This window comes from Mauremys reevesii, linkage group 2, assembly GCF_016161935.1.
Source record: "Mauremys reevesii isolate NIE-2019 linkage group 2, ASM1616193v1, whole genome shotgun sequence".
Lineage (NCBI taxonomy): Eukaryota > Metazoa > Chordata > Testudines > Geoemydidae > Mauremys > Mauremys reevesii.
The window spans coordinates 146,359,104-146,381,563 of NC_052624.1; the positions used below are offsets into that span (position 1 = coordinate 146,359,104).

The following is a 22,460-nucleotide window of genomic DNA, read 5'->3' on the forward strand; positions in this document are numbered from 1 at the left end:
CGGGAGCAGTCAGGAAGGATCAGGGGTTGGATGGGGCGGTGGGAGGCAGTCAGGGGCAGGGGTTCCAGGGGCAGTCGGGACAGAGAGAAGGGGTGGTTGGAGGGGGCAGGGGTTCCAGGGGCCATCAGGAATAAGAGGAGGTTGGATGGGGCGGCAGGGGGCAGTTAGGGGACAGGGAAGTGAGGTGGATGGGGCAGGGGTCCTGGGGGGTGGGGTGTCAAGGAACGTGGGAAGTTAGATGGGGCAGGAGTCCCGGGGGGGGTGGGGGCACGACCCCCTCGTGGGGTGAGGAGGAGGGAACCGGTTGTTAATATTTTGGCAGCTCATCACTGCCCGTCCCCCAGCCCCGCGGTGCCCCTCGCTCCCGCCCCGCAGCCCCCTGCTACCAGCCCAGCCCTGGGCTCCCCACCCAGCTCTGCCGGTGCCCCACTCCCAGCCCCCGGTTACTCCTGCCCCGCCCCCCAGCCCCGCGGTGCCCCTCGCTCCCGCCCCGCAGCCCCGTCTCCCCCGCGCTGCAGGTTGCCGGGCGCAGCGGCCAGACCCAGGGCCGCCCCGCGGTAACCAAGGCGACCCCACCCCGGCTCAGGCACTCGGGAAGGGGCCCCAACCCCACGCCGCCTCTCGGCCCCCGTAGCCGCTCACCCTCCCTCGTCGCTGCCACGTCACCCGCCCGCGCCTGCGCAGTGTCCGCGCGGGCCGATTCAAACCGGGAAGCGGAGGAAGTCGGCCGGGCCAGTGAGTGACTGGTCGGGCGCGCGGCAGCGAACGGTGGGAGGCCCCGCCCCCACCCCCAGCGAGCGCGGTTCGGAGCAGCCGGGTCCTGCGGGGGCGTGACGGGCCGGGCCGCCCGGGTGACTCCCGCTGGCCTGACGTGGGGGGGCTCCCAGGAGCGCGGGGGGGAGGCGCTGTCCCGGGGCGGTTAGTGGGGCGCTGGCCGGGGGCTGAGGGGGCACTGGGGGGGGATCCCAGGAGCAGGGGGGAGGAGCTGTCCCAGGGTGGTTAGTGGGGCGCTGGCCGGGGGCTGAGGTTAACGTCTCTTTAGCTCATCACCTGCCTTCTCTATATTTCTGTGCTCTTCCCCCTGCAGTGAAGATGAGCACGTCAGCGCCCCAGCCCGCTGGTCGCAGCCGGAGCGCCTCCTCCGATGGTGTGTTCGTGTCCCCCAGCACCAAGCGGCAGCATGTCAGCACCTCGAACACCCCGGTGCTAGCCAGCTTCCCGGGGAACGACGACGAACAGGAACGGAAGCAGCGCCGACGCTCCAGGGTCATCGATCTGCAGCTCAGCAGCACTGACTCACCCCTCTCTGTACAGTCCCCTTCCAGCAGGTCAGAGTGACTTATGAAGCACCTCTATCCACGTTCGATTATTGCCTATGGGAAGTGCCCTGGGCTGTGTTAGTACCAGACTTAGTGGGGGTGGGTAAGTATATGGGTGGAGATGTGCAAAAAGGCCTGGGACTCGGGGTGAGAAGGCGTTTCTAAGTTACAGATGCTTTCTCGTGCATTGCTACCCAAGCAGGAGTTCTCACTGTGCTCTCTAAAGCAAAAGTTCTTGCTTGTTTCTTTAGGCCAGCAGAAACCTCCCTGCCTGTGATCCCGAAACTGACAAACACCCAGATTTCAGATCACTACTCCACCTGTATCAAGCTGTCAACAGAGAACGTAAGTGAAAGTAGTTCTGCATGTAGCGCAATAAACCGACTTTGAAGAAAGTCAGTTCTTCAAGTGGGGCAATTCTGCACATACAGATCACGCCCAAACACAACCCAAAAAAGGACATTGTGCAGCCTGTGGAGATGGTGAAGTTTCGGACTCTTAGGCATATGCTCAAGGCTGTCGTTTCTGGGCTGTTTAGCAATAGACTTAATAACTCCCAAGTTTAAGCCTGGAAGTGAAGAATGCAGCCTTCAGTTGTAAGCCCAAAGTTGTAAGCTTCAAAGCAGGGACTGTCTTTTTGTGCATCTTCTAGCACAACAGAGCCCTGACCCATGGCTAGGGCTCCTAGGTGCTATAACAATACAAATAAACTAGTGAAAAGCCCATGTGTTACCCACACAAAATTCACTGTCCCTTGCACACGTAGGGCACCCACCTCTACCTAGTTCCTAGGGCTCAGGGCGTAACCCTCTTAATTTAGGCGCTCTAGCTCTACTCCTCTGGGGTCTCTGGGCAAACACCCATTCCCTCTGGATGCAGGGCTTAATCTTTTGTGGGTTTGTGGGGTCTTTTACCAGTGAAAGAGCCTTACATAGTAATATCCTACTTCTATTTATTAACAATTGCCAAAACAGAATGCACAGGCTACACGTACAATGCTCACCATTCCCAATAAGACAGATGAACTTTTCTTGCTGGCCAGTTGGGATCAGGTCATCTGGGGGACTCCAGTTTCTGCGCAGTGTCATTGGCAGAGTGGTGAGGTCTGGCAGCTCTGTTCTTGGGGCTGCGTCCTGGAGTTGATTCCCAAAGAACTTTCTTTTGGACCCCAGTTTATATAGTGAAACTTGAGTCCTGCTTGGCTGTACCGTAACTAATCATTTTTACTAAAATTTTACTAACCAATAACAAAATTCTCTAACCAATCATACCCCACCACCTTAATTAATTTACATCTAGCAAAATTGTTTCTATCTGTTACATAATTAATCAAAGAACCAGACAGAGACCATACAAACAAATAATAGAGAAGTGGGGACCATAAAGATAAAACAATAAGGATTTCACAACCACAACTACTGATGAGTGATAACTCCTTGCCTGAGGAAGTTGTGAAGGCTAGGACTATAACAGGGTTTAAAAGAGAACTGGATACATTCATGGAGGTTAAGTCCATTAATGGCTATTAGCCAGGATGGGTAAGGAATGGTGTCCCTAGCCTCTGTTTGTCAGAGGGTGGAGATGGATGGCAGGAGAGAGATCACTTGATCATTACCTATTAGGTTTGCTCCCTCTGGGGCACCTGGCATTGGCCACTGTCGGGAGACAGGATACTGGGCTGGATGGACCTTTGATCTGACCCACTATGGCTGTTCTTATGTGATTTCTTGCCAGACAGAATGCTGTCAAACAAAGTTTTCTATAAACATCTTAAGATCTAGATTATCACAGGCTGTTATGTTTCACCAAGTTCCCCCTATATTGAGGAAAATAACTTGGCTAAAGCATATATGACATTCATTACCTGCACCTCTGGGTTGAGAGAGACCACATGTTTGCTGCAGTTTCTGTGTCTGTCAGAGGGGCATCTCCACTTGCTGCTGATAACCCGCTCAATCCCTCCCATCTTCCCTAGCCAATATTCAATTCCCCTTCTCCCCCATCTTCCTAGGTTCAGGTCTGGAAAGAGTAAATATTATCAGGCAATCCCCAATTAATAGCTCCCCTCACTGTTCCCTTAAGGAGCCTTATCTCTCATTATTTTGTTTCCTCTTTGCTTCATCTCTAACAACCTCCTTTGATTTGATTCTGTGCAGTCAGACAGGATTATATCAAACAGGTAAACGGAGGTACATATGGGCGCTGACCTGCGGGGATGCGTGCGTTTATCAGACCAAAACCATCATCGAGTGGGGGTGTTTCTAATGAGGTTCTTCTGGGATTGGTTCTTGGCCATACACTATTTAACATATTTTATTAGTGTCCTGAAAGAAATAAAATCATTACTGATAGTTTGCATATAACTCAAAGATTGGGGGAGTGGTAAATAATGAACAGGACAGGTCACTGCAGAGTGATCTGGATTGCTGGCTATGCTGGGTAAAAGCAAACAAACACTTCAGTATGGCCAAATGGAAGGTCATATATCTAGGAACAAAAAATATAGGCCATACTTGCAGGCTGGAGGTCAGGATTAGTATTCAAAATGACCTTGATGAATTGGACTGAAGTCAACAAGATGAAATTCAATAAAGACCAGCAAAGTAGGAAGGAACAATCAAATGCACAACTAGAAAATGGAGAATAACTGGCTGCTGGAAAGGATCTGCATTAAGACACAGTTTGTTTGAATAGGCCCAGCCTGCCACGGTATACAGATCACTGTGTGACTGCCCTGTCCTCATTTACCTCTTCCAATCTTTGTGCCATCTACCAATTTTTATCAGCTGTGATTTTATATTTTTCTGATCATTGATGACAATGTTGAACAGTGTCAGGCCTAGAACAATTTCCAAAGACCCCCTGTTTGATGAGATTCCCCACCAAGAGTTGCTCATGTCACTGGATTGAAGGACATGATTTTCCAATAATAGAAGCTGCCTATGTGCTGTGTTTCAGAGAATCACCACGAAGAATGCATTTGGCCTGCACCTCATAGACTACATGGCAGAGATACTCAAACAGAAGGACTCAGAACTGACCAACTTCAAGGTGAGGTGGATGGCTGCTGCCCGCTTGGTGCAGTGCTCTGTCTCTTGCTCCCTCCTGGAGCAGAGAGGCCTCTTGTTAATTCCGGCCTCACCTTAAATGGGCATAATGCAGGCAGATGGGAACTAAGTTCCCTCTAAGCTACATGGCCGTGCAGCAGGCTATCAAGGGCGGCGCAGGTTGGGAGAGGCGCCTCTCACCCCGCCCAGAGCTGCTGTGTCAAGAGAGGGCTGGGGGGAGTCCTCTCTCCCTGCCGCAGCCCTGAGGGAGCCTGCACCCCAAACCCCTCATCCCCGGCCCCACCCCAGAGCCTGCACCCCCAGTCGGAACCCACATCCCCCCGCACCCCAAACCCCTCATCCCTACCCTCCCCCCCAGCACTCCAACCCTCTGCCTGAGCCCTCTTCCAGACTCCAAACCCTTTGGATCCACCCCGCCACACATCACTTCCATATTGGTGCACATAGGAAAATTCATTCCGCACATGGACATAAAAATTTAGAGGGAACGCTGGACAGGAACTCCTCTGCTGTTCCTGGTTAGGACAGCTAATGGAAATGACTGGACAGTAACTCCTAATAGAATTTGATGGGGCCAAATTCTCCTCTGTTACACCAGTGAAATCAGTGAGATTTCTGCACTGGTATAATCGAGCAGAATTAAGCCCACAGCAACCAGGGTTCATTTATCAAGGAAAGGCTTGCAAGGTTTCCTGAAGTCCTTATTCTGACATTAGAGGCCAGCGATAGAGCAAGGCCATACCGAAAGGAGTTTGGTCGGAGACTTGAAGGCGGAGTGAATTAGACTGGAGTAGATGGACAGCAGGGAGGGAACCAGCAATATGATGGGAGGAGACAAAAGGGGAACAGTTTTCTTTAGAGGGAGCCCAGCAGAATATTCACTTGGGCTAAGTGGACAAGGTGTGGGTAGGGGATTCTCAATCATGATTTAAATAGCAGGGGGTCTGGTGACCCTGAGAATAGTACTTTGTATCTTGAGTGCTTTCCTTCCTCTGATCTCCAAGTGCTTTGTAAAGGTGGGCAGATGCGCTTAGCCCCACTCTGCAGGGCAAGCCTGAGGAACAGGGGGAGTGATTTGTCTAGAGGCAAGTCACTGGCAGAACGGAGTCCAGATCTGGATGTGGGCGTTGTGCTTTCCAGTGGGCATTCCTGCTTGCTGGTAACGGTAAGATACTTGCCTGCCAGGGGAGATGTCAGACTCCACAAGCCATGTTGCTGGGAGTCTGCACGAGTGTTCTGGAAGCAAAATGTAGATTACACAGAAGGCTTCAGTAAAGGCCTCTCTGGTGATTTTCTCTGCACTGCTCTTTTTCTGAGGACTCTGCTAGGCTTGGGTGGTCAAAAAAGCTAACAATGTTATGAACCGCTAGGAAAGGGATGGATAGATAAGATAGTAAATATCCTCATGCCACTGTATAAACCCAGGGTACTCCCACACCTTGAATACTGTGTGCAGTTCTGGTTGCCGTATCTCAAAAAAGCTATCTTAGAATTGGGAAAGGTACAGAGAAGGGCAACAAAAATGATTAGGGGTATGGAACAGCTTCTGTATAAGGAGAGTTTAAAAAGACTGGGACTGCTCAGATTGGAAAAGACATGACTAAAGGGGATATGATAAAGGTCTATAAAATCATGAGTGGTATGGGAAAATTGACGAACTTTTACATTAGGCGAGAACCAGGGGTTGTCAGATGAAATTAATAGGCAGCAGCTTTAAAACAAACGAAAGGAAGTATTTCTTCACAGAACTCACAATCAACCTGTGAAACATGTTGCCAGGAGATGTTGTGAAGGCCAAGAGGATAATGGTTCAAAAAAGAACTAGATAAGTTCATAGAGGATAGGTTCATCAATGGCTATTTGCCAAGATGGTCAGAGACGCAACTCCATGCTCTTGGAGTGCCAGAAGCTGGGACTGGGCGACAGGAGATGCCGCTGTTTGATACTTGCCCTGTTCTGTTCATTTCCTCTGAAGCACCCGGCATTGTCCACTGTCAGAAGACAGGATACTGGACTAGATGGACATTTGGTCTGACCCAGTATTTCTGCTCTTATGTTGCCAGATGTCGGTGGTGTTGAGGAACTGACCATAGCAGGTACTGGCAAGGGTTCCTTGTGCTAAGGATGGGCGGTAGAGGTGCCTTGGGTACCCCTGGGAACCATCAACCCCCACACCTCCCCAATCTTTTCAAAGCATCAGGTGGGATTAGGGAGCTGGGCTTAGGGTAAGAGCTGGTATTTGCTGAAGGGCACTACAGGGTAAAAAATCTGGGTAGAATTCAGTACAGCAGTGAAACTGTCTGGTAGCAGGGGGTGAAATTGTAACAGGGCAGAAGAGGGACAAGGAGAAGCAGTTAATTAATGAAACTTTTGGTAACAGCATACAATAAAGTTGGACTCAGTTGCAGATAGACACTACGAAGATAGGTCGTCACTGAGAATCCTCAAAGTAAAGCTGAGCCGGACCCGCTGGCGCTGGCAGAAGATAGAGCTCTAACTTTCCGTTTTGAAAGGGGGGGAATAAGAGTGATCCATTTGGCTTCTGTAACTTTTAGCTAAAATGAGGTGTGTAAGACAGGTGAGATCTGGGAGGTGGGAGAACAGCACCAAATGCAGAGCTCCGGCATGGCTGAGTCATAGGGTAATGGTGGCCTGACCGTAACTAAGTTTGACCTCCATGTATGAAGCTCATGCTGAAAGAGAGAACTGTGGCATTCAGATCCATAGAATGGGTCACAGCAGTAGCACATAGGGTGGGTGAGAAACAAATTCCATAGGCTCCACAGTGACCTTACTGAAGAGCTGTGTTTTTGTGGAAGGAAAAGGGATGGAAGAGCCCAGTGTGGCTGAACAGAAATGCATTGTGGTGATTCATGCTCATAAAATATCCTTTTTACAAAAGGAATCCATCTCCGGTCGTGCTGATGGAATGGAACATGAACTTTGTCCATCAACATGGCCACTCTTGCAAGTTTCAGCTTGGCAAATTCTACTTTAGCTTTTTGCTGCTCTCCAGTTACATCGGGAATATAAAAATAAATGTTCTCACTGAAATTTCAGTCCTGCAGCTCACATTTTGTGTTTGCTTTCTCTGAAAGCAACTTATTCCAGTGAGATTAGATCCTTTCTGATTGTGTGTTCTGTTTGGTCTGTTTCACAGATAGCGGCCGGCACCCTGGATGCCAGCACAAAGATCTATGCGGTGAGAGTGGATGCTGTCCATGCAGATGTATACAAGGTTCTTGGAGGGTTGGGCAAAGACTCAGCCACTACAAAGGATGTGGACAGCCAGGGTGCAGGTGTGCTGCTTTTACTTTGATGTACTAATCAAGGGAGTTGGAACAGTCATAACTCCCAATTCTGGTGCAGGACCCCCATATAACAACCTTATGCTTACACAGCATCTGTAGATTTCTAGGCCCTTTTTAGGGATGGGGAAATGGAGGGAAGTGACCGTATAAATTCACACAGTAAATCAGTGACAGAGATGGGATTAGAACCCAAATCTCCTGACTCCGAAGTACTGTGCTCAGCCTGCTAGACCTTTCTCCCTTCTCTGAGCTGAGTGTGAGTACTTGGGTTACTTATTCTGGCAGAGTGGCCTGACAGATTCAAAATCGTAAGAGGAAGCACCCCCTTGTCTTCATCCTGTCTTGTGCTACAAAAGCAGAATGTCCTGTTGAAAGACAGATTAGTCAGCAAAAGGAAACACAACCTTTTAGCTAATTTTATACAACTTCCCTTTGCTGGGAATCCAGACATACCCAATATGGATAATTTTATGCCCAGTAACTTTTGTAGTCATACAAGCTAAAATAAAAATAATGGAATCTAATCCTTAGGATACATTCACTGCCCCGGATTTCCCATGCCCTCTGTGATCATCAGCATTGTATCATTGGTCAGGTGCATTATGGGACAGTTTTGTGTGCAGGTATTGGCCACAGATGGAAGTAGCATATTGAGCCATATGGACTAATGGTCTGATCTATTTATGGTAAACCTATATTCCTAAGCAAACTGGATGAATCCAGATTGCTCTAGCATGTTTGTGCAATGTCTTTTTCAGCTTCCCATTACATGGGCAGTAAGGGATGGGCCGAATGACATGGGTTTCTGTTTCCCTGTTAGTTTAGGCATCTAAATGCAGTTGAATGAGAAATAATTTAAAGGATTTCCCCAAATGTCTAGTGCTGATTGTCTGGTTTGTGCTCCCTGCTTTCGTTTAGTGTAGTGAAGGCTTTGCTATGAGTAGGTACTATATGGCTATTTTGGGATTAATTTGATCAGTTGAAGGGACCTTGGTTTCTGACTTGTCTAGGCCTGTGTTCCCTAGTCAATAATGGCTAGTGAAGTCCAGAACTTGTCTTCTCCTTGTGTTGGTCTGGGCGAGCAAGGAAATCAGGAGCTACATGTTGTACAATCAGTCCTCTGCTCACTGGCAGACAAAACGCTGACTCTGTTGCACTGAAGCAGCTTCAGCTGAGCCCAGGGACTCATGTCACTTGATTCCTACACTGTCAGCCGATGTGGGGCTGCACTGTGTGAAATCAGAGATGATATTCTCACCAGCATGTGCAAGAAGAAGCCTGTGTTAATTCTCACAAACTAATCTAAATGGGAAGAGATTTTATGGAGGATGGAGCTGGATTCTGTGCATCCAAGGACATTTTTTTGTCTGCGTCTCTGCAGCGTCTGCCCAGTGGGTTTGAGTACTGCCTTTTGCGATCAGATTTTTAAATAAACCTAGAATTATTTTTGTAGTAATTCTAAGGAGATTTTTCAAAACTCTTGAACCTGCTCGCTGATTTTTGTGGTAACTCCTGATGAGTGTTTAGGATAAAAGCCAAACACACGCAACCCCTCTTAGCCCAAGGCTTGAGGGAATAGAAGAAGAGGCAGAGATTTAGAAAGGAATGAGTGGGTCGGGTCTATGTTTGATGTACTCTCAACTCACCACTTTTCAAGAAGAGTCAAACCCCCACCATTGGTAGCTACATGGCTCTAGAGACAGCCTCTGCAGTAATTCTCCTTTTTTATAGATGGAGCTGCTGCCGGTACTGAAGCTGCCAAGAAGCTCCAGACAAAGAAGAAGCATTCATGCAAAACAATCGAACAGAACCTGAATAACATAAACATCTCTGAGGCAGATCGCAGAAGTGAGGTGGGGAATACTGCTCTGGAGTCTTCGTGTAGCAATTGTTCTACTCAACCCTGCGCCAGATAAACTTCTCCTTCCTCACCCCCATGTAACTCCTCTTCTCAACATGGCAATCTTGTGTCAGGCTGTTGCATTCATGTGCTTTCCTCTTGCCTCTCTCTGCACTCTGCTGTCATAGCAAGTCTCTCATCTGTCTCCACCCTGTCCCTCCCGTACTGGTGTGCTTCAAATTCTACAGCAAGACAACTCTGCACTAGTTAACCCAAGTGTGAGTGTGAAGCTCATGTCTCTATTTAGAGCTTCTCTGTGATGGGGTCTTGTGTCCATCCATCATCTGTTTTCCCTCTGCCTCTGTTCCTTGATTCTTCTCGCTTTGTGTCCATGCGCAGGTCGATCCCATGTTCCAGAAGACAGCAGCCTCCTTCGATGAGTGCAGCACGGTTGGCATCTTTCTCAGCACCCTGCACACCCACAGCTATCGCTGTGAGCTCCTGTTGGATTCCAAGGTCACGCCTCTCCCATCTTCTGAGACATTGGAGTCCCCGAGCTCTACTCCTGTGAAGGTGGCAGACCTGAAGTGTAGGTGCAAGTAATAACTGTGAACTCTGGACTCCTACAGGCTCCCGTTTCATGCCACCTAACCCCCTAATAAAGTTCTTATGCTCATTATCTCTTAGTGCAACAGGCACTATGTTCCCTTCGCTGGTTGGATTATTTTAACATTCTGGTCTCAGCTGACCTCATTCTTGCTTCTGTTATCTAATTCTGCCCCACCCCCCTCCCCCAGTTAACCCTTTGGTGCTGTCATGCATGTATTGCTTAGGGGGAGATGTTCCTATATTTGATGCGTGGTACGTATTTTAGGGTAGGTTTCTTGGTTCCTGCTGCTTTTTAGGCTTAAACCGTAAAATCATGGCCAGTGTAGGGTGAAAGTAAACAGAGTGTGGCTTCAGGCATTTATTTCCTGGGTTAATCACTCAGCGGTGGGGCAATAGCTTTCTTCTCCAACCTTCAACTCCCATGCGTGTGTTCTGAAATGCTCATCCATAAATGAGGTATGGTCATCTCAGCAGTAGTATAAATCCAGGTTATTTGATGATGGTTGTTTAGGTTAATTGCTGATCAGTTAACCCTGTTCATAATATCTCCTTACTGCTTTCGTGGTCTCTAGCTATCCTACTGCAGTGCATCGAACAGCGCCCCATCTGCCCTACGTTGAGTGGCTTCCAGCTTTCTCACTGGGACAGTGACTCCCATAATGAGGTAGGTCTGTTAGCAAGCTGCTCGTATTAGGTCAGTGCAGCGCATGATATGGGAGTTGTTCCCAGTGTGCTCAGCTGCCTCTGTCAAAGATCTCTCTGCAGGCTGGAAAGGAAAGGGAGACTTGCTCTGCAGGGTCAGTGCTATTCTGCTGGAACAGGACAGGGAAGTGGTATGCAGTATTTCCCTGTGGTGCATCTTAGCAACTAGAATTCTGGGACTAACTCAAGCATCTGACCTACTTTTAAACAGAAAATAGGGGTTCAAAACTATTTGAAGGGACATCTCTGGAGAAATACATGCCACTCAGACATCTTATTAAGGCCCTGGCCTTTGCAAAAGGATTCCCTAGGATTATTGTAATCAGCACCCATTGGTGTGGAGCAGAGAGGTTGATTTCTCTTGCGTCTTGAGGTACTGAGAAAACACATACTGAGTACAAGATGGGATCAATTCTTGTCCTTCTAGATTGGGAGGATGGTGATGTACTCTGGGCTCAAATGGCCTGCATGTGCCTGAGGATATGCTCCATTCAGGAGTCATCACCTGAGTTTAGTTCTTCAGTTTCTTAACAATTTCTTTTCCCTCTCTATTCCCTGAGGTTGATGTCCTATAGCATTTAATCTACAGGACTGGACTAAGGCTCCAAGGATGAGCAGGTTACCTGGGTGTGGGATTCTCTGAAGTGCCCGTTCTCTGGATAACCAGTCCCCTTTAGGTTTTTAGTTAGTCCCTTCTTTCTGAGTACTAGGGCCAGAGTAGGGTTTATATTCTGGAGTAAATGTGTTAAGCCCTGCATAGGTGTCTTATTTTGCCTTGGAGGCCCAGGGTTTGGTATTGAATCCGTTCTGTGAGTGAGTAACCTGCTCTTTCTGTTCTGCAGTCAGTGTCCGCTCTGCTGGATAGATTTAAGAAAAGCGACCAAGTCTTTGATATCAACGCAGAGGTGGATTGTGACCCTGCAGACTGTGCTGATGCCCTAATGGAGGATGACTTTGATGCAGACATGCCAGATAGGACGGTAGCGGGGGATGGTGGGGAGTTCTTAGACAAGCGGGAAGCCTGCAGGATGGTGCGTGAGAGCATGAGGTACGTGGTAGAGCTTTGGTCTGCAGCTGGGGTTTGCCACCTAGCCACAGCTCAGGATTGCAGTGTCGGACAGCAGTGTTTTGATAGCAGGTTTCCTGAGGCAATGAAATTTACAAGCAGAGCTTGCTTACTGTGCAGGTGGTATCCGTGAACCAAGCAGACTAATGGTCTAACTTCTCGTTATAGGACTCTAGCTCTAATCTTTTCTTTCCCCCACCGAGAGACAGAAATGGGACTTGGTGACCAGGGATCCTAGAAATCCGTTCACCACGAAAAAACACGGAATTTGCGCTTTTACAGATAATCTTTAAAATGAGAAAATAAAAACACAGTAGAACCCCGTTTATCCACGCGTTCATTGACTGGCTCTCGGTATTAACCGAACCGACAGTAGTGGGGCTCGGGCGGCTGGTGGTTTGGTTAATACAGAGAGCTGGATAACAGAGGTTTGGATAAACGGTTTCTAAAATATTGTGTTCAACTGATACCTCAGGGTAGCTAGGGAAACTAAAGTTCAGTGTTTCATTTTAATTGCAGAAAGACACGGCTTTGTATAGTTTTTGTTTCGTTTTTTTTATTGGAGATTTTTTTTTTAATCATCATGGAAAACTAGGATCCCAGTTAATGATCCAATCAGGCCCGCATCCATCCAATATGTTCTCCAGGTTAAAAGTAAGCGGCACAGCTATCTAAAGCGTCTCCCAACGCTGTTTAAATGTCAAATTCAATTAAAATGGTTTTAAATTTCTCCCAGTCCCCCACCCTAACCATCCCTGCTGTGAATCACCGGAACCATCAGTGCTGAAGATATTAGGGTGGTTGAGCTTTGTTAATGAAGGTTAGAACTGGGCTGTGTGTCACACCAGAGTATTTGTTACTTCAGTTCAAGCCACTTCAGTCTGTTGGCCACCAGTCCCTGAGCCTGTGCAAAGCACCTCTGAAGGGATGGGCATCCTTACCCTGCATCAACCATTTGACTGCCATGTCCAGAGATGGGAGTTGACAGCCCCAAACATCTGTGGCAGGGTCTGCAACGTGCCCAAACTGTTCCCTTAGCTAGAGCCAAAACACCTGCTCTTACCCCCACAGACTTCAGGAGGAGGAAAGTAAAAAACCCCTTCCACCATCTGTGGTGGGCATCTATTGGGGTGGGATGGAATGAGACAAAAGGGAATGAAGCTAGGGAAATCACCTTATTCAGCTGCTTATCCTGTACCTCCTTAGGGAGCAACATGGCAAATCACCATCTGCTCCCCAAATCCCAGAACCCCTGTTGGCAAGTCAGCTAACTTGTATTATTTTTGTGTGTACCTCTACAACCAACAGCAAGGCAGTGAATAAGAGGTGTAGGGATTAGAAGCCACTGTTCCCCACCTACTTAAGCTCAAGGGTTGTCTGTGTTAAGGGTTTTATACTGTTTGCAGACTAGCCACCGGATGGGGAAAAGACCCACATCTGAACAGGACTGATGCCATCCAACAGTGATGCATGCACATACTGGCTAGCCCCTGGGCTACTGTAGTGTGTGGTGGTGGTGGTTTTTTGCATGGATTATAACTGATTTGGGGGGGGGTCCTCTTTCAGTAAGGACGTGATTCCCCTTGCGGAGGGAGACATCGGGACCATGTGCCTCCATCTCTCTGTGAAACCTGGAGAGTATTCCTACTTCAGCCCCCGCACCATGTTGATGTGGGCCGGCCCAGAGCACTGGCGCTTTAAGCCTCACCATAAACGTATGTATTTGTAGGATGCAGTTCAGAAAGTGGATCCAATTATCATAAACTTCCGGTGTGCCTAGAGACAGATGGCTTTCTAGCCATTGAGTAGTGACTATCCGGGTAGAGACGACTGTGCACTGCTCTCCAGTCGCTCCTCCAGCCAGTTTGGGAGGAGCGCTCTCTGCCTAGGGGGGGAGTCTAGCTTGGTGTAGGGTGAGGGGTTATATATATCGATCTAATAGAATACTATCTAGGTCCTGTCCTAGTGCAGCCATAGGGGATGCCAGTTTATCTATCCCAGTTTAGCTTGCAACCTCCCTCCAACACAATGAAGCTCAACTGCATTTTCTGCTTGTGCTTCTTTAGAAAGACAAACATCCCTTTAAAAATACTAAATCTCAAATTAAAACTCCAGTGCCTCTGTTAGTTCACAGAAAAGCTCCACTGACAAAGAGGAGCATATACCATCTTCCTTTCCTTTAGCTCAAGAATACCTGGGTGTGGGTGATTTGAGGACCTTTCCAAGTAGGCTAGGAACAGTGTCTGTCTGAGAAGTAAGCCTAGCAGCACTTGAGTCTTCTCCCCCAAAGTGCTGAGCATTGACCAAATCCTCCCTTTCTGCAGTGGACACGGGTACTGAGAATGCGGGCAGGAAGAGGAACATAAAGAAAGTCTTTGAACTCAACTTTGATGAGGATATTGACTTCACGACGCGTTTCCGTAAGACTAGGGTATGTACTGGGTTGCCGCGGGGCCTGGCTGTTTTCTGCTCCCTCCTCTGCGACATGGGGAGTGTCTTTAGTACAAGCCATTAGCAGATTTTTAAAATGGGGTTCTGCGGTGAACTGGACTCTAAAATGAGCCCTGGGGGTCCATCTGTGGGGGTGTTCCTCGCTGCAGATCAAATGACAATAGAGTCTTTCTCTGCTAGCCCTGTATTCTGGAAGTCATGCTGGATTCTTCCTGGCTTATGCTGCTGCAGGCAGGGAGCTGCCCAGGGGTCAACGAGGGCAGTCTGCAGAGCTGCCAGTGGCACACAGCTAACAGATCTGTACAGTGGGGGCACTAGCCTAGTTTCCATCTTGCTATCCCAGAGCTGTTAGCTTTTTGAGACTCCCAAGAATAATCTGGATTAGAAGCATATTGTAGTCACTAAAGTGAACAAGTCTGACTGAATAAATGGGCAGATCTGTTGAGTGAAAAGGTGCCTTTTCCCATAGTTACTTGTCAGATGAGACTCACAGCTCGAGCCTGTTGAGGCACCGTAGTGCCAGCCCCAGGCTGGTTGTCTTCCCATTTGCTCTCTGCTGCTGCTGCTGATGCATTGAGCTTCCTCTTGAATATTCCCCCACTCTCTTCTCTGGAACATGGAGCTCTGAGGAGCCGCTTCCAAACTCTTTGTGTGCTTGCTCCAGTGCTGTGTGGAACTCGGAGCTCCCATGCCCTGGCAAACAACGGAGTTCTTTGAAACGGCTCCCTGGTGTATTGGGCTAGGATTGGCCCTCGGCGTGGCAGGAACTCTGGTATAATATGGTGTTGACTTTGAACAGGCAGCAACAACTCTGGCCAAATCAACTCTTGACAACCAGAACAAGAAGAGCACCACTCTCCCTGAAGACTTCCACTATGACCCTGACAACATCATCCAGCTCTCCCTCAAACCAGCTATCAAGGTACAGTCCCTTCCTGACCCCGCTGGGTTCTTCCGCCCTGCCCGCTGTGCCGTGGGCTGCGGGACTCCCATGGTGCAGTCACCGAACACTCCTCCGGCAGGAGACAGTCCGCTGAGGCGCTTGGCTCATCTGGTTAAACCTGATGCCTTGCTGATACCAGGCGTGCTGTGCTTCCCAACCTGTGCATGAGGAGGAGGGCAGAGGGATAAATGGAGGAGGGCTGGGATGGACCTGGGAAGGAAGAGGAGTGCCATGGGCCTAGGAGAAAGGGAATATGGCTGTCTGGATGCTAGTCTGGGCAGTGCTCAGGATCTCTGTCCTTTTCTCCCCCTTGGCCTTGTCTCGGCAGCTGTGGAGGAAGGCTCTTCAGAGCAGCTCGTCTGACCAAGAGGATGAGATTGGAGAGTATGATTATAACAACCCCAATGATACCTCCAACTTCTGTCCTGCACTGAAGGTAGGTGGCGTGGGGGTGTCACTTGGCTGTGTACTGTCTGGTGGAAAATACCATCTCTCTCCAGCTGGAAAGATCCGCTTGGGAGAGCGGCCTCCAGCACCCCACAGGCCTGCTTGCTCTCACCAATCCAAATGTGGTCCCTGCAGTGCCACGAGTGGAACTGCCTGGACAGGCTTTGGCAGCTGCTTGCTTGTGAGGGACTGAACCAGGCGCTAACAAAGCCCCGTGCTTACCGGATTTCACTAGTGAAACGGCAGCTGACTCTTGCCGGTGACACAGTTGTAACCTTTCTCTGGGCAGCAGGAGCCTCCTCATCCCTCCATGCTCGCTAACCTTGGAATCGTGCTGACTCCGAACTAGCCAGCTCCTATGTTTGCAAATGCGCTTCTCTCCATCTGCCGAAAACCTGGGCCGGGCCGCCGCCCCTCCCGCGTGCGCGAAACCTCAGCTCACAGCACAATTGTCACATCCTCCAAGGCCTCCAGTGGCTTCCCAGCTGTTTCAGGATCCTGTTCCAAGTGCTCTGCCTTGGCTCTTTAAAAATGCCATAGACTTGCTTCAATGCCCTCGCAGACCCCGTGCCGTATATTCAGTCACACCCCCTGTGGTGGGCGAGCTCGGGCATCTCTTTGCACTTCCCAGCTCTGGAAAACATGTGCTGCTTTGGTGCTGGGGTGTCGATGGTTCATCGGGGGGAAGTGGGGGGAAGATATTTGAGCAGTGGTGGGGAGTGGGGAAACCTGCATGTTCCTGTTGGGATTTGCAGGGAGGAGACAGACTACGGCATCTGCATGAGGCGTCTCCCTTTTCCCCCAATATCTGCTCAGGCTGCTGATAGCGACGACGACCCCGACCCCGTTGACTTCGTGGGCCAGGGTGGGCCCTTTGAACTGACTGTGAGGGGGACAGATCAGTTTGAGCTCATCAGGGCCCTTGGGGTTGACATCACGACGTATGGCGAGTCCAACCTTGTTGCTGAGCCGCAGAAGGTAAGAACTGGCCTGCTGCCTGTGCGGCCCCGCCTGGTATGTGGCCGAGCACTTTCGGGGTTAGTCCTGAGCTTGCAGGGTGGACTGGGACCCTTGAGAGCAGTGAAGCCCCCTGTGTGCTCCCGTAGCAAGCTGCTGGCCAATGCAGCGGAGGGGGGGAGCTAGTCTGAAGCTCTAGCTGCAGGAGGCTCATGGAAGGAAAGCTCTCTGTGGGAGCCTGCTCCCTTCAGGCCTCGCTGCCGTGTTCGGAACGGGCCGGCATGCTGAGGCACAGGGACTAACTGGTTGCCGTGCTCCATCCGGTAGCATAATGCCCTCTAAACCGCCCAGAGAGGGGATCCTGCTGGACTCAGCTCTCTGGTCTGTTTGACACACTTCTGCTTGTCTGGAGACGCTGCTGCTTTTTAATATGGAGATAGCTCTATCTATCTCGTAGAGCTGGAAGGGACCTTGAAAGGACATCGAGTCCAGTCCCCTGCCTTCACTAGCAGGACCAATTACTGCCCCTGACAGATTTTTTGCCCCAGATCCCTAAATGGCTCCTCACGGATTGAACACTCAATCCTGGGTTTAGCAGGCCAATGCTCAAACCACTGAGCTATCCCTCCCCCCTTTCTCACCACTCTTCTCACCCTGCATGTCTACCTTCAGGTGAATAAGATAGAAATTCATTATGCAAAGACGGCCAAAAAGATGGACATGAAGAGGCTAAAACGGACCATGTGGGACCTCCTGACTGATGTGCAGAAGGACCAGGTTGGGGCAGAGGTGAGTGCAAGGAGAACCCAAAGCAGCCGTCCCTGGCTGGCCACCCACACACCTGCGTACCAGCTTGACGGCCCCTTCTCAGGCCTTCCTCTGCACCCTAGTGACCTGGCTGGCTGATTCCACTGCATTCCCAGCCAAGGCGTCTCTGTGGTGCTCTAGCAGGCACCTTACCAAGCCCTGGGGGATCCTGAATGTTGGGTAAAGTAGCCCATTCAGCGCGACCCTGCCTGCACTGCCAGGATTGTCGTGTTCAGTGTAGGAGCTCCACGGCCAGGCTCTCAGCTTTGGTCCCGTTCTCTCATGCTGATGTGGCCCAGGGAGGGCTTCAGATCAATGCACATGGCTCGTCAAGGGGCCAGACTGTCCCTGGCAGCCTTAGAAGAGAAGATGGCACCTTTCAGAAGGAGCTGTGTGAGACTCCTCCATGATGCATCTTTGGCTTGCTCATGTCTGGGAAAGCAAAGACCTGGACTCCTGAGGTGAGGCTTTCCTGGCGTAGTCCCGGTGAGCACCCTGACCTGCCTGTGTCTGACTATCTGCCTTTCCTCTCCTTGCTGAAGCAGAATGAAGTCGCAGAGAAGGAGACTGACTCTGTAACGCTAGCAGGCGAGAAGGTCTTCAGTGGCATCACAAAAGATCTGCTTCACAGGTATGTGGGGGCCTAGAGAGGGCCTGCTGCACCATGGCTGCAAGCTACTGGATCAGACATGCTGCTGCTGCAAGCCTCTGGATGAATCTTGGGTGTTCCCTACTAACTCCCCATCTGCCCCCTGGCGGGATAATGTCGCACTTGGCTTTTACACCAAGGGGGTGTCAGTCTGAACAGGGAGTGGCCTCCGAGGCAGGTATATGTACACTGCAATGCAACACCTGCAGCTGCCCCATGTCAGCTGACGGACTCGGGCTGGAAGCTGGGTTCTGGGACCCTCCCTCCACCCAGGTCCCAGAGCTTGGGCTGAGTCCAAAGGTCCACACTGCCATTTTATAGCCCCTGAGGCTGAGCCATGGGCCAGCTGCGGGTGCTCCATGGCAGTGTAGCATACCCTGAATGTCTTGGCTGCAGTGTGAAGCTCTCCCATCTGCTGCAGCTGGGGATAGCTTGATCTCCAGCTTTGGTTGCTGAATGTCGATCAGAGTCTGCTCACCTCTCGGCCCAGGCGAGGCCCTCGAGGGGAGAGGTTTTGGTCTCCTTAGTGAGAAACAGGAAAAGCTGGAGAATGGTGAAGGATCTGTCACTCACTTAAACAGCCCCCACTGGCTCACCAGTATGCCCCATCACTGGTGTCTAATGTGTAGGCTCCCACTGTCTATGTAACCACCTCCCTCCCTTTGGCTGTTTTACAGACTGCCTTCCGCGATGGCTCAGAACCTCTCTGTGCCACTGGCCTTTGCCTGCCTCTTGCACTTGGCAAATGAAAAGGTGAGCACAGTGTCTGCGTGTAATGCTGGGCAACTCCGATGAATCCCACTGGGCCTGCAAGGAGCAGTCAGTGGAAGAGGTGGGGTGCTGGGTCCAAAAGTTCTACCTGGGTAAGGCCCACCAGCCAGACACATGGGAAAGAATTCTCTGCAGTAGCTCAGAGCCCGCTCCAGCTAGTGTCCCATCACTGGCCACTAGGGATATTTGCTGCTCACAGTCACAGATCGGCTACATGCCATTGTAGGCAGCCCCATCAGGCCACCCCCTCCATAAACTTATCAAGCTCAGTCTTGAAGCCAGGTAGGTTTTTTGCCCCCACTGTTCCCCTTGGGAGGCTGCTTCAGAACTTCACTCCTCAGATGCTTCATAGCAACCCCACCTTTCTTCTTGGGTTTTTATTTATGACCAAAGAACTTTTTTACGGCTTTAATTTCCTTTGCAAGGTCTAACTCAGCTTGAATTTTGCAATTCTTTTTTCATGCCTATGCTTTCTGACTTCCAAGCTGTAGCTTTCTTTGCTGATCAATCCCGTCTTCAAGTCCTTGTTGGAGGCTCTCTGCTTACTCCTGCGTCCTCTTTGAGGCGGTTATTAATCCAGAAACGAACACATTGGTCTTGATTTAAGGTTTGAATTTGGCCTTTCACCCTGTCTTCTGGTGGCTTAGCTCAGGCCCTGCACTTTGCTTTGAACATCACTTCTGTGCTATGGGGTTTTTTAATTCAGTTTCCTATGCACTGATAAGAAATAAGCAAGTTGGCTCTTCGGCAGTGACTCTAAGATGGTTCCACCCTAGGGACGGTTCTAGGTACAAAGCTGGAAGTCAGGGCAGACTAGGCTCATGACTAGTTTGACTACCCGTGCCGTTGTGACCTGTCAGTAACAGCGTTCCTGTGGGCTGGCTATAGTGGTCTCCGCTGGGAAGAGTCTGGCTTGTAGAACTAATCGGTTTCCTCTCCTTTTCAGAATCTGACGCTGGAGGGGGTAGAGGACCTGTCTGACATCCTTGTGAAGCAAGGAGATTGATGTGCTATGTGGGCGGAGCAGGGCGCTCTGGCTGCTCTGATAGGACAGGAGCTCTTCGTCCCACCATGAGACTAGCCATTTGTTTCAGCGAGTGGCATGACTGCATCTCTCCCCTGCCAGCGACATCAGTGGGATTTCTCAAATACCTTGTGTGAATCATGGACACCTGCCTCTCCAAACCTGGGCTCTTAGGATCACTCAGGCAGATGGGGATTGCTACTCTTGTGCTTCCATGGGAACCGGAGCCTTCTTTGAACCATCAAACTGTCTCCCTTGTCTTTGTAGATGGTAACAATGACCCACAGTTTCATGCTGCTTCTTGCCATAGCCACTGCTAGAGCAAAGAACTCTCCAGCATATCCCCACCTGTCTGTTTTAACACAGCTCTCACTTTCTGTACATAGGACTGGTTGTAATTACTGGGTTTTTACCCCCTTAACTATACTGTCTCATCGCTTTACACATTATTAGGATCTCTCTGAAATGATTTTAACTATTTTGTACAGAGCATTTTTTTAAAAAAATAATAAACTGCAATATTGGTTCAGATTTTGGGGGCTCTGCTTTGTTGGGGGGAGACTGGATTTCCCAGGGGTAGAACAAACCCCACTGCATCTCCCTCATGGTTTCAGAATTCACGGTGCTGGGAGGCGGTGAAGCAGAGAAGAGTAAAACAATGCAATAGGTGCAGCATCGGACTGAATTCCCTCCTGAACCTCTGGAAACAGACATCCGGGTGCCTGAAGAGGTTGCATTGGCAGACTTAGCATCAACTGCCTCTGTCCATTCTCCTAACTGGAGTAAACAAGAAGTGATGCCACCATACAGGTGTGCTGCAGAGTTCTGGGGTGCATAGTCCTGGCATCTGTATAGCCGTGACCTGAGCTATGACCTCGCAGTGCTCCACTGGACTCGGGCTTCAGCTCTCCCCACCAGGAAATGTAGTTGTGATGTGTAGGTAGATGCAGTCCAATATACCTCCCGGGCTGTGCATATCCAGTCCCATCTGCATACACAAGACTAGCTCCTCTGAGCAGCAGAAGTCAAGGCTGCTGGCCTGAGCCCCACATGCAATCCCAGGGAAGCATGCATCTGTTCACACTGCTGGTTGTGCAATGTAGGAACACTAGCACCACCTTCACTTCTATTGAACTAAATCAGGCAGAGAAGTCAGAGCAACCCTGGCCCTCACCAGGGGGCGCTGTTCTATTCTCAGTGGAGCTGGCAGTGCCTAGGGCTAGAGGAGCAGTGTCTGGCAGTAAGCAGTGCCTTGTCCATCACTAGTTGAACTCTGTGCAGACAGAGGATTGGGGCACTGCTGGGAGATCAGTGTGCCCTTGTTGCCAAGAAGGCCAATGGCATATCGGGCTGCATTAGTAGGGGCATTGCCATCAGATCGAGGGACACAATCATTCCCCTCTATTCAGCACTTGTGAGGCCACATCTGGAGTATTGCGTCCAGTTTTGGGCCCCCTACTACAGAAAGGATGTGGACAAATGGGAGAGAGTCCAGCGGAGGGCAACAAAAATGATCAGAGGGCTGGAGCACATGACTTATGAGGAGAGGATGAGGGAACTGGGATTGTTTAGTCTGCAGAAGGGAAGAGTGAGGGGGGATTTGATAGCAGCCTGCAACTACCTGAAGGGGAGTTCCAAAGAGGATGGATCTAGACTGTTCTCAGTGGTGGCAGATGACAGAACAAGGAGCAATGGTCTCAAGTTGCAGTGGGGGAGGTCTAGGTTGGATATTAGGGAACACTATTTCACTAGGACGGTGGTGAAGCCTTCGGCGGCGAGCAGGTGGGGGATGGGGCAGGGGTTGGGATCTCAGGGGCTGCGGGTCAGGCTTGAGGGACGCGCCGTGCTCTGGGTGTGGGAGGTTTATACAGCATCTGCCTGCAGCTGGCTCACCCCGGCCAGTGTCACCGGTCGGTCCCCTTGCCAGGGCTGCACGGCAGACTCCAACCACTTTTCTCGTGGATTGTGTTTTCTTACACAGACACCCAACCGAATTCTCAATTACTGAGGGACAATCTCCACTCATTGGTATATTTTGCTTTCCACGACCAAACCTCTGTAAACTTTTCATGGGTGATGTACCTGAATACTTGGATTCTAATATCTAAATCAGGGGTAGGCAACCTATGGCACGGGTGCTGAAGGCGGCACATGAGCTGATTTTCAGTGGCACTCACACTGCCCGGGTCCCGGCCGCCGGTCTGGGGGGGCTCTGCATTTTAATTTAATTTTAAATGAAGCTTCTTAAACATTTTAAAAACCTTATTTATTTTACATCCAACAATAGTTTAGTTCTATATTATAGCCTTATAGAAAGAGACCTTCTAAAAACGTTAATGTGTTACTAGCATGCAAAACCTTACATTAAAGTGAATAAAAGAAGACTTGGCACACCACTTTTGAAAGGTTGCCGACCCGTAATCTAAACTGTATTGTTAAATCTATTCACCTACATTTGGGCTGTTGCTGACTGTGTACTCTATGTAGCATATGACT

At 49.9% G+C, this 22,460-nt stretch overlaps 1 protein-coding gene across 5 annotated transcripts; it reads left to right on the top strand.

The window, feature by feature from the left end:
* The first annotated feature begins 631 nt into the window (after positions 1-631).
* NCAPH (non-SMC condensin I complex subunit H) lies at positions 632-20,495 on the top strand. 5 transcript variants are annotated; one of them, XM_039528053.1, is made up of 18 exons: positions 632-735; positions 1,088-1,328; positions 1,571-1,664; positions 4,278-4,370; positions 7,548-7,686; positions 9,430-9,551; positions 9,938-10,127; positions 10,720-10,811; positions 11,692-11,897; positions 13,482-13,630; positions 14,240-14,346; positions 15,166-15,288; positions 15,638-15,745; positions 16,573-16,734; positions 17,386-17,502; positions 18,063-18,151; positions 18,847-18,922; positions 19,887-20,495. In XM_039528053.1, coding segments are annotated over exons 1-18 (2,169 nt in total). In that variant the 5' UTR covers positions 632-734; the 3' UTR covers positions 19,947-20,495. The 5 variants fall into 5 exon arrangements, with proteins under 5 accessions (XP_039383987.1, XP_039383988.1, XP_039383989.1 ...); XM_039528054.1 differs by having other exon boundaries at positions 18,066-18,151; XM_039528055.1 differs by having other exon boundaries at positions 660-768.
* Positions 20,496-22,460: the final 1,965 nt, after the last annotated feature.